General features: G+C 32.1%; 1 protein-coding gene across 2 annotated transcripts in view; it reads left to right on the forward strand.

Annotated features, from left to right (window-relative positions):
* LOC144965426 (uncharacterized) overlaps positions 1–12,527 on the forward strand; it is a 32,188-nt gene extending 19,661 nt beyond the window's left edge. For both annotated transcript variants that reach the window (XM_078900764.1, XM_078900763.1), the window contains 6 exons: positions 430–657; positions 1,944–2,097; positions 3,263–3,429; positions 4,289–4,402; positions 7,098–7,283; positions 10,112–12,527. In XM_078900764.1, the coding sequence (XP_078756890.1) occupies positions 430–657; positions 1,944–2,097; positions 3,263–3,429; positions 4,289–4,402; positions 7,098–7,283; positions 10,112–10,234 (972 nt within the window). In that variant the 3' untranslated portion in view covers positions 10,235–12,527. The remainder of the gene's footprint in view (positions 1–429; positions 658–1,943; positions 2,098–3,262; positions 3,430–4,288; positions 4,403–7,097; positions 7,284–10,111) is intronic.

Below are 12,527 nucleotides of genomic sequence, written 5' to 3' on the forward strand. Positions count from 1 at the left end.
CTCATTCACACAAAAGACAAACCGTATCAAAACGATATTACGTCGGGATGAAATTTAAACTTTAAATTAAATGAAGATGAATCACTGAAATTACACAATATTGATTATCATTCTATAGGTCACCAAATGACATTCATTCTTTTTATGACAACATATACATGTCATAATTGGGATACATATGACTTAAATATTGCTTATCAGCGTCTTATTCATGCCAATTTTATAACGTATAGAGGCTATATAGATAGGTCAAATGATATATTATATGTGTTGGCCTTTTATTATGTTCGAAAGATGATGCATTTACAAGAACATAAATTTGCAGCTATCTAGTTTATATAGAAATGTTAAGAGATCACAGCGCGTAACCTTTCAGCAATATATGTAATTTTGAAATTCTTGCATAATTTCGTTTCAAATAAATGACAGGCAAGCCAATCACAGAAAGGTGGATCAACGAAGACGTCTCCAAACAAAGCAAACAGCGTAAACAACAACAAAAACAACAACAACAACAACAATAGCAATATCAACAATGCAAGAACTGGTCAAAGAAAGGGGACAGGAGCACAGTCCAAGTATGTGAAGGCCGACAGCAGTTATAATGGGTCTGTCAATGGAGATGTACACAAAGAGGCCACGGACAAAGGATACAATGTAATTAATTATTTTTTTTTAAACCTAGAATGTTAGAGTACTAATGGTTAGGTAAAAAAAAAAAGAAAGACTTTGGATAGGAACAGTACAGACAATATTCGTTTCGGGTACAAACTCTTTGAAAACAGTTTTTTTAATGTAGTAAGAATTAAGGTAAACATGGAGAGGCTCTCTACTATTCCAATGTTAAGAGTAACTGTTTTGTAGCAGTAAAATCTGTTTGATTTAAGCTAGTGTTTCGGTCCTTGGCTTTTATATTATTACGTTACATTGGTACTTATAGTATCGAGATCATGACGGGAATTGTTTCAAGCTGAGCATGAAGTTGTAATGGTTATGATTTCCATCATTATGGTGTGTGCTCTTACCAACTATTCCATGACCCCTGTGATGTTATTACAGCATTCATTTCACATAAAGCTGATATACATTATACTAGGATAGGTATTTTTACACGTATGTAGCCGATATAATTGAATGAAAACACTATAAATTGTCAATAATATTGCCATTGAAGTAGTTTTGCTTTGTGGATAGATTATATAATTTAACCTCATTAGCATGAACTCAAAAACTGTATTTGATTAGATAGAACATTATGTCCAAATTCGATATAATTATTAGATTTATGCACAAAACGTTTTAAAAGTAGAATATTTGATAATACAATATGCTAGGGTCTCTTATAATTCAAACATATTTAGAAGCGTTCAGAAATGTCATCAAAATTATGCCAAATGCACAATGCATCAGGCCTGTTATTAATATGACGCGAAAGAGATTCTGGTGATCATGATGATGATGATGATGATGATGATGATGATGATGATGATGATGATGATGATGATGATGATGTTGATGATGACGATGATGAGGATGATGATGATGATGATGATCATGATGATGATCATGATGATGATGATGATCATGATGATGATCATTATGTTGATGTTGATATTGATTATGATGATGATTGTTATTTATTGTTGTGGTTGTTGATATTGATGATGATGCTGATGATGATGACGATGATGATGATGATGATGATGATGATGATGATGATGATGATGATGTATTTATGAACCGAAGACTACTCAGATAGTCTTTTATCATAGCTATACGAAAAATTAATAACATGAGATTGATATATGTTGAGCAAACATTGCCCTTTGCTTAGTATACCAACACCTTTTGTTTTCATCTTGGTCGTAATTGTTTGTATTTATTTCATGAATATTCATCATTGGATCTCTTTATTATGATTCATCATTTTATCTCGCCCTCAGAGACGTTTACGAAACAACCTTATTAATGCGACACAGGGATCTGACATCGAAGAGTTGGAAAAAGCAAAAGACAGATTTGAAAGACACCGCCTGGAGGACTGTGGTGATTTAACCAAGGCTAATGAGAGACTGTACTTTCTCAAACTAAGAAAAGGTTATATTTGTCCCAATTTATGCTAATAATAATATTATAGTGTTATACGTATTTTTTTCGTTACTGGTGCTCACCTCAATTCAAGTCTTCAAATATGACCTAAACACTAATTAAAATCAGCAACCTATGAAAGGGCTGATTTCAGATCGAAAAGATTTTGTGAAATAACAAAATGTAAATGGTGTTGCTCGAAGCTCGAAGGGTTAAATAAAAATGTGAAATTGAATGTAAGCTTCACTTTGATATATACGAAAACAGATAAAATGGACGTTTTGGGTTTCGCCTTAATCAACAAAACAGGATGATTGAAACACTATAGACGAATGAGATAATGTGGTAGTAGCGTTGTTAAGATGAATAAACCAAAATATTGATGTGTAGGAAATATTATGATCCTTTATAAGGAAACACAAATTAAAATAGAACAATAGATATTTATAGAAGGCGCGCAATTAATTAATTCATTCATTCATTCATTATGAAATAACAAATGCGCACTTAGGAACTATAGTGTATATATATAATTAGCTTCCACTGTTGGCCTGGCCCTTCTATAAAAGTCCTCGGCCACTTTTTATTTATCCATTGAAAAAAGCAAATCTGATCAGTACAGTCCAGAAGTAGGGATCTGTAATGATTTGTAAAACAAAATGACTAGATATTCCTTACTATAGGCATAAATACTGATGGTCGTATCACTAAGAAGATCGTATTCTAGAGTTTGGTACTTTTCTCACTAAAAAAACGTGCACGTCTATCATAAGTCTTTAACTTCCACATTGCGCAATATCCACTAAACGTGCTCAAAGCACTTTACAAGGGCTCTCTATCTAGGCGATATAATTATTTTACGGACACAGTAAATGCTGGTAATGGCCAAGTACTCATTTACACCTGAGTTTGGTTAGAGAATATGAGTAATGACCCTTTACCAAGGACTCAACTTTGCGCCGTTCAGAGCGGGACTTGAACTCAAGACCTTCCAATCAGAATGTGAGTGTCATACCACTAGACCACATAGATGCGCAGACAAATGTCTTTTAATTAGATCGTGTTTTTAAACAATTTAAGTATTTCGTTTTAAGTATTTATAAATTTAATTCGCCTTAACGACTCAAATTATTGCACTTGTTTGACTAGATCAGATTATTTCGTTGCAAACCAGATCTAAAAGACGCTATTCGAAGGAGCCATGTTGGGGTTCTTGAAAGAAGCATCGACGAAGCTGAGGCATCTCCATACGCTGGACAACTGTCATCTCATATTGAGGCTGCCAAGGCTAAAATAGCACATTTGAGGGAACTAAATCAGTATAGCCACGATATACTAGCAGTAAGATATTGATAATCTTTTCAAATATTTGAAAAAGAGCAGTTTTTTTTTCTCTTTAATAAATTTGACGTAGCCGTGTTTATTCTAAAACTGAAAGTAGTTCTTCAAAGTATTTAGAACCATGGAGCCGGATTTTATCCATGTTTCTATAGCGCGAAAGAGACAATAGCAGTTGTTTGCTACTCTAAGAATATGACATGTATTCATAGGAATATGAATTAAATGCTCGAACAGTTGCATTATGAATGAATATTCAGGTTGTCCTAAAAGTCTGGGACCAATAGCAAATTGTATTTATTCTGAAACTAATAAATATATCATGAAATTTGTTTCTGTTCATAAAGAAATCATTAAAGTCTTTTTTGTTATGTTGCCACATTTATTGACGGCAGTTTGAATCAGTCAGCAAAGAAATGCTCGAAAACACTTGGAGAGAACTTGAGCAACGCATCAAAGTACTGGTCTCACAAAATGGAGGACACGTTGAAATCCATAAAAGATGTGTGTATTTATTTAATTGTTTAAAATATTAAGTGATTTTTCGAGTTCTGGTTTGCGTTAAACAAAACTAGAACTATCTCTCTTTATTTTCGCCAACATCCTGTGCTAAGTTGTTCTGTCTGTTTCTCCGTAAACTATTTTATAATTGTTTTACACACTCCTAGGAAACCTGTACTTTGTACAACAATTATTGCGCCTAAGCTATAGGTAAGGCAAGATTAAACAAAAGCTATATATTAACGCATTTTTTTCTTTTGTTTGTTTATGCATGTTTTACAATACTCAGATGTTTACTGAAAAAAACCAACTTTTCAAAAACTGTTTAACGACTTGAAACAATCTGACTCGAATTCATCAGATGGATCAATCAACGATATCTGAACTCCATACGTATCACCGTCCACCAGCCTGTGTACATGATGTCATGGCTGCAACATACATGCTTCTTGGGCACGATGAGTCAACTTTACGGGTATGTATATGTGAATATATATATATATTATATAAATATATATATATATATATATATATATATATAAATATATATATATATATATATATATATATATATATATATATATCCTTTCTTTAAAAAATATAGCATTGTGGAGAACATTGTGCTTATTTGAGTAAATAAAAAAATTGACACGGCGCACAACTCTACTGAAAGATTTGAAAATTAGAAATGTATTTTTTACAGATAGATAAACAGATAACTTGATTTCCTTTTATAATTTAAAGTCAGTTTGAATGTTCGTTGAGTCAAACAGATATCATAAAATATGTACCAACGACGACACTTGACTACCAAAATCAACTAATTTTGTCACTGTAAAAAGTTGTCAATTTGCGTCATCTATTTATGACATCAAGTATTATTGTTACTTCCGTTGTGTTGTTGATTTAGCGGATTTCAGTGGCCATTTTGATTCTTTTTTACTATTAGGGTTAGCTCGAGAGGTTAGTCATAAGTGTTATTAAAGGTGCTAGGGTGTTTGTTTTTCCATAAGTTAAGTAAAGGGGAGACATTCCGAAAGCTCCTACATCCCCAGTATTCTTTAAATTTGTATTTTCACTGTTGATATTTTGTCAGGCATTTATTTATTCAGTTAGTCATTATATAGAAGTATTTTTCAAACTCTAGAACAACCTGCAGTCCGAGAGTTGTTTTTTTCTATTAGGGTTAGCTCGAGAGGTTAGTCATAAGTTAAGAAAGGATTAGGGTTAGCTCGAGAGGTTAGTCATAAGTGTTATTAAAGGTTCTAGGGTGTTTGTTTTTCCATAAATTAAGTAAAGGGGAGACATTCCGAAAGCTCCTACATCCCCAGTATTCTTTAAATTTGTATTTTCACCGTTGATATTTTGTCAGGCATTTATTTATTCAGTTTGTCATTATATAGAAGTATTTTTAAAACTCTAGAACAAACTTTGATAGATTTGTGAAAGTTTAACATTTCCTTATTTGACCATTGTTTTGATTTTCGGCCGCCATTGTGATTTGTTAAGTATTGAAAGGTAGTGCAAAGCAGTCCGAGAGTTTTTTTTCTATTAGGGTTAGCTCGAGAGGTTAGTCATAAGTGTTATTAAAGGTGCTAGGGTGTTTGTTTTTCCATAAGTTAAGTAAAGGGGAGACATTCCGAAAGCTCCTACATCCCCAGTATTCTTTAAATTTGTATTTTCACCTTTGATCTTTTGTCAGGCGTTTATTTATTCAATTTGTCATGATTTTTTTTCTATTAGGGTTAGCTCGAGATCAGATGATTTTTTTTCCTATTAGGGTTAGTCATAAGTATTATTAAAGTGCTAGGGTGTTTGTTTTTCCTATTGGGGTTAATTAAAGGTACTAGGTTTAATTTTTTCTTGGGGTTAGTTGAGGGAATATATTATTAAATATATTATTGGGCCACACAGAAAAATCAACCGAAGATATACCAAATTACACAGACAACGTTGTTTACCAATCTGCCCTCATTAAATGATGGTGAGTACCGTATCGAATGAAAATAGTTCTTTCCCCGCGAAATTGCGGGCTTTCTACTAGTATATATATATATATATATATATATATATATATATATATATATATATATATATATATATATATAATATATATATAAACAACTTCAGCTTTTTTTATAGCAATATCCACTAAGCATACTGAAAGCGCTTTACAAACTAGCCAACAATAACACTTACCACAAGAACATAGCCGCAAATCTAGAAGTTTGAGGTACCAGCAAAATAACAAGAAAAAAGAAATGGCCAATTGTATGGAACAATAAACCATGCCTAAAAAACCCCAGCTGATACCTCAAATACGACATCTCGTATTTCTATGAGCAGCAACTCGTTTGCTTATTATATAACAAAGCTAGATATTAGAGAGCAAACATTAGTGTAAGATGAAAATATTAATCAGGTGTATATGAAACATTGTCACACAAAACAGTAAGTAGCGTACAATGAGCATCCCCCCCCCCCCCCCCCCCCCAACCACCAAACTTAGGAGGTCTGAGGTCCGATCCGCAGTAGGTGCAGACCGAATTTTTTAAGGATGGTTTCTGTCTTGTATTTTTTTTTACTGCTCTGTCTTGTACAGTTTCATGCATGATTTTTCCGATTTTCATTATACACCAGAGCCTGTTCTCTTATTTGTTACATTGGTTTACAAACACAACTGATACTACTACTACTACTACTACTACTACTACTACTACTACTACTACTACTACTACTACTACTACTACTACTATTACTGCTACTACTAATACTACTACTACTGCCACTGCTACTATTACAGCTACTGCTACTACTGCTTTACGACTTTACTACTACTACTACCACAATTACTACCACCACCACCACCACTACTACTACTACTACTACTACTACTACTACTACTACTACTACTACTACTACTACTACTACTAGAGGAGGAGGAGGAGAAGGAAAGTACTACTACTACTACTACTACTACTACTACTACTACTACTACTACTACTACTACTACTACTACTACTAGAACAATATACTGCTACTACTACTACAACTAATTGTACTATTATTATTACTATTATTCCTGCAAATGCTACTACTAAATCTATTAGTACTACTTCCACTTTTACCAATGCTTTTTTTCATCCACTGTTATTTCTACATATATCTAGGATTGGGAGTACGTGCAGTCAATGACGGGTCGTCTTGGAAGAGAAAGCTTAATTCACAAAGTAAAAGACTTCGATTCTTCTAACGTTGATGAGAGAACTTCCAAACGAGTCAGAGAGATCATAAACTATCATGAATTGGACGAGGTTCGAACAGCTAGCAACGGGGCTGCAACATTCCATGTATGGGTGAGTAAAATCCATATTTCATCACTCGGTCTCCTCTGTATTTAAAAATAAGTTATGCAGCGAAAACGATGAAAACATATTTGATTAAATGTAAAATAGTGACCGATAAACAACAGACAGCAGAATTTAACCACACGAACAATAGTATAGTATATCATTGTTTTTTCATTTTCTTATAATAATCATTGGATCATTTTTTTAAAAAAACAATTATAAAGTATTAGCCGAATTTTTTAAAAAATCAAACAATTTTAACCTCTTTAAAAATCAGTCAATATGATTTGTATTTTCTCTTTCCTCTTTCTGTACAAGTCAAGTCCATAAATTGAGAAGAACACTGTATTGTCATCCCATAGTCTTGTCTACAATATTGCCAATATTTTCATTTAGAAAACATCGAAAATTGTCCCTGTCCCCAAGAAAGACAAGGTCTCTTGTATGAATGATCTCAGACCTATAGCCCTGACATCTATTGTTATGAAATGTTTCGAACGACTTGTAGTGAAAAATATTAATCTCCAGTTTTGCCCCCAATCTGACCCCTTACAATTTGCATATCAACCAAATAGAAGTGTTGATGATGCCATTAACCTTTTGTTGAATAATATTTACAGTCATTCAGATAAAACAAAAGCATATTGCAGAATTCTTTTTATTGATTTTTCTTCAGCATTCAACACGATTCGGCCCCATTTACATGTTGAAAAACTGAAATATTTGAATATAAATCCCCATTTGATTTCCTGGATTCTAGACTTTCTTTTAGAGAGAGCACAGTTTGTAGAAATTAAACAATTTCAACATCTTTAATTGATCGGATAATTGATAAATCCAGGAGTTATACTCACCCAATTTCCAATGTGGAAGAACTGTTCAAGAGATTTTGTCAAAGTAAAATGGGTAAAGTTATGAAGGATAGCGATCACCCCCTTCGCAAATATATCAAGTTCTTCATGAGGAGCCGTCGCCTTATATCTATAAAAACAAAGACAACACCCATACGTCACCTTAATTCATTTTTGCCACATTGTGTTCGAATTTTTAACTCCCAACTGTGATTTAAAATAAATACTATCTTTTAAATATACACTCAGAAGTTCGGACTAAAAGCCAGAGGCATGGCCTATCTCAATTTATTAAATTGATATATAAGGTGTTGCTATTGGTTCTTGGTTGTATATTTTTACATGTTTGTACATTTGCATATATATATATATATATATATATATATATATATATATATATATATATATATATATATATATATATATATATATATATACATTGTCGCCATAGATTCTCAACTTTGTGTTTATACATTTTTATGCATGCCACGTCTGTAAACGAATTTCCATTTTTTTGGATGAATAAAGTAGACGTTATTATTATTATATTATTATTATTATTATTATTATTATTATTATTATTATTATTATTATTATTATTATTATTATTATTATTATTATTATTATTATTATTATTATTTATTATTATATTATTATTTATTATTATTATTATTATTATTATTATTGTTATTATTATATTATTATTATTATTATTATTATTATTATTATTATTATTATTATTATTGTTATTATTATTATTATTATTATTATTATTATTATTATTATTATTATTATTATTATTGTTATTATTATTATCATTATTATTATTATTAATTAATTAATTAATACAAGAATAAAAATGGAATCAATTTTGATAAGTTTTAATTTGGGTTTTTTTCGCACAAAAACTAGAATTGATTCAACTGATTAATTTATAAGAGGACATTCATGGTTTTTGTGATGCCGTAACATATTTACATTTATTGTTTATAGATTTATAAATAGCTACCGTCAGGTCATTTTAAAAAGAATTTAGCTACTCTATCCTCTTAACTGGTCGATGGTAGAGGTGTACACAAAACAGTTTTCAAAAAGGCGCCTGTATTGAATTTTAAAAAAGAACAATTTTATAAAACTTTTGGTCCCTAAAGTTGTCCTCAAATATCTTGATTAAAATGACTATCATTTTGTCTAACAATCTCATGCCTAGAACTAAATGTTTTGGGGTTTTAGAGCTGGGAGGAGAAGCATTAACAGTGATGCAACAGAATTGTCATCAAAACACGAGCATTGCGGTTACTGTTCTCTTAGCGAGATCAGATATCAGATTGAGGCAAACCCTTTAAAAACAATATTCTGAACGGAGTAGCCATTTCTGGACTCTTGAGTTCGAGATGGTAAAATTCATTGAAGGGGCAGTGAATGTTTCTTGATGCTTTTTTATATATATTGTAAATACGAGGGGGTACTGCCGCTCCTTCTTTATTCCTACGAATGTGTCTCAGAGTAACATTATTGTATCACTCTGTAATTCTGGTGATATCATTTGGAATTTCTTACTCTAAATCAACAAGCTCATTGCACCGCATTTGAAAATGTTGTTTTTACTTATTTGATTGCCATGTGAATTGCTACGATTCTCGGTGGCTTAGTTGTTGGAACACTTGTCTACATCAGAACCAGACCCGGTTGGAATGGGGCAGGTATAAGATAATCTCACCAACATTAAAGAACCAACCAGTTGCAATGAATTTTTGTCACGCTCTAAGCTTTATAGTATGACAAAATTGATTTGAAGCGAGGTCAGCGTCTAATCTAAATTGTAGCAATCAAATTTAAATGTCTAATTCAAACACTCGGTCGAGACCAACTATCCCTTTGACTAAATATGAGTCTTTTCGTTTTGTCCTAGTTTCCTGCATATGCAAATGTTACATTTTCTCCAATTCCTTAATGTTTACATTCATTCGTTTCCATCTTCAGGCTAGTAACATCGTAGATAAAATAGACAAAGACAAAGCAGAGCACGAGACCCAAGCAAGAAAAGCAGAGGAGGATATCCAATCGGCAAAGGCTTCTAAAGGATCGAAAAGATCACAAAAATAATGATGTTGACCGCTTGGTGCTTAATAATACAAAATCATTGTGTTAATAGGGAAGAACACTCGTGACATCAGACCTCTAATTTTCCAGATCCAAAATCCTTGGAAGTGTGTAGGTCACTATCCTTTTGAAGGACTAATAATGAATAGGTTATATATTGAATCATAAGGAGGTATAACTATTTTAGTAGCATAGTTTAGGCAGATTCTAAGGAGTATGGGACATAAAAGAGCGAGGAAGGATGATCATTATTTGTGACCAGAATATAATTAGAATAGAAAATAAGATGCTATCACTCAAAAACCAGAAGATCATTTTTGCAAGTTATGTATTCTGTCGTCCAGAAAAGTGATCTTACACTTCCAATGAGATTGGAATTCTTTTTTTTGGAAATCGCACTGTTGTAGCCTATTGGGAATAATAGTGTCATGTGAAAATTACTGCTTCTAATATTCTTTGAAGTGTCAAACCAGTCTTCGAGAGGACTGGATACATACCTTGTGCAACTGATCTGCTCTCTCTCTCATTCTCTCTCTCTCTCTCTCTCTCTCTCTCTCTCTCTCTCTTCCTCTCTTTCTTTCACACGTGCGATATACACAACATAAACATATTCATTTCGTTTTCAATTTGTTACAATTGTGGCAATTCGACAACAAAAAATTATCATCATTATGAATTGGTCAGTTAATCTAACATTAAATAAATTAATCAGTTAATCAGTCAACGAATCAATCCTTGGTTTTTCTGTACCATAGAAAATATTCAAAATTTTTATTGCTGATGGAAAGAACGTTGATTTATACTTGTTAGTTCTACATTTAATCTGACAAAACCTTCTCCCAGATGGTAAAAGACTAAATTCATGGTGTAAAATATGTTTTTTATTGTTGGTAATTGAGAATGCTTTCCTTTCTATTGCTTTTCCATGAATTCTTTCGACTCCATCAAGAGGATGGTTTATTATTGTTGATGCCTCTTTGATAGATTTTGAAATTTTTGATTTATCTTTAAGTCGGCATCCGCCAAACCATGTGGTGCAGCCAAACGCAATTACACTTTTAATCAATGAGTCATAAACTCTTAACATAGTTTTCTTCCTTACTTGAAATGTTCTCAATTTCCTTAGGATGTATAATCTTTGTGCAACTATCTTAGATATTATATTAATATGTTGAGGGAAATTTAGAGAACTATCAGTGGTTAATCCTAAATATTTAAAATAGTCAACTCAACATCATCTTTACTGATCATCACACACTTTAAGTCGTCTTTATTTTTTACACCAAACACCTGTTCTTTCGTTTTTTCAACATTTAATTCAAGCTAATTTTGTTTACACCAATCGGTGAATATATTTATTTGTTTGAAATAATTCTTTTCGGTAACTTTATCTGTTAATAAGCCAGGAATAGCAGTATCATCTGCATACGTCACTATAAAACAATTTTCAAAGGATGGTCTGCAGTCGTTGGTGTATATGATGTACAGGATTGGGGAACTCACGCAGCCTTGGGAACATCCGTTGGACAACGTTCTTTTGTTGGAGATATGTTCACCCAATTTTACACGTAAGCGTTCTTTTTTTAAGTATGACATGACACAAACAGACATTGTAAGGTCATGAAATAAATTACTTAGCGCCGTCTAGACGACAGATTAGATGGCCTTACAGAGATAAAAGACATATTCTTCTCCGGATGCATTATTCCATATTTGCCCGCAGAACAAAATTACAAGATTCTAAATTTAATTTCAAATATTTCAAATATTTTTCTAATCCACGAAAGAATCCCTTGTCAGTTTTTTTCACATTGAAAAAATCCTTAAATGTTAAACGCCATCCATCTGTTTTTTTACTTAACTATTTGTTTGATACAAGGGGAACCCCATAACGTCAGTTAACGCCTGTCCTGTGTCATCTATGGGAATTTGCATTTCTTTTCCTTCCTTATTAAATTGATTTACGCTTCAGCCAGTAAATACAGATTATACACACTAGGGAAACCTGGACCATTATTTTCTATTCGTTTTTTTTTCTGAGCCTTTATATATGTTTCATTGCAATGTTTTACTGAATGAGTGCCAAAATAATGATGTCATGAACTTCAGGTAGTATTGCAAATGTTGAGCCTGAAGGTTAGGCTTAATATGGCATGAAATGAAAAGGACCAGTTTGGATAATATGATAATACTGTAAATGAATTGTTTTATGTTTTTTTAATGTATACATTTATCAACATGATATAATCTCAATATGAACTGACCAATAAAAGTCCTATATAATTTTTACATAAAA

The sequence above is a fragment of the Berghia stephanieae genome, chromosome 2 (assembly GCF_034508935.2).
Source record: "Berghia stephanieae isolate SIO BIC M18660-M18661 chromosome 2, UCSD_Bste_1.3, whole genome shotgun sequence".
NCBI classification, from domain to species: Eukaryota; Metazoa; Mollusca; class Gastropoda; order Nudibranchia; family Aeolidiidae; genus Berghia; species Berghia stephanieae.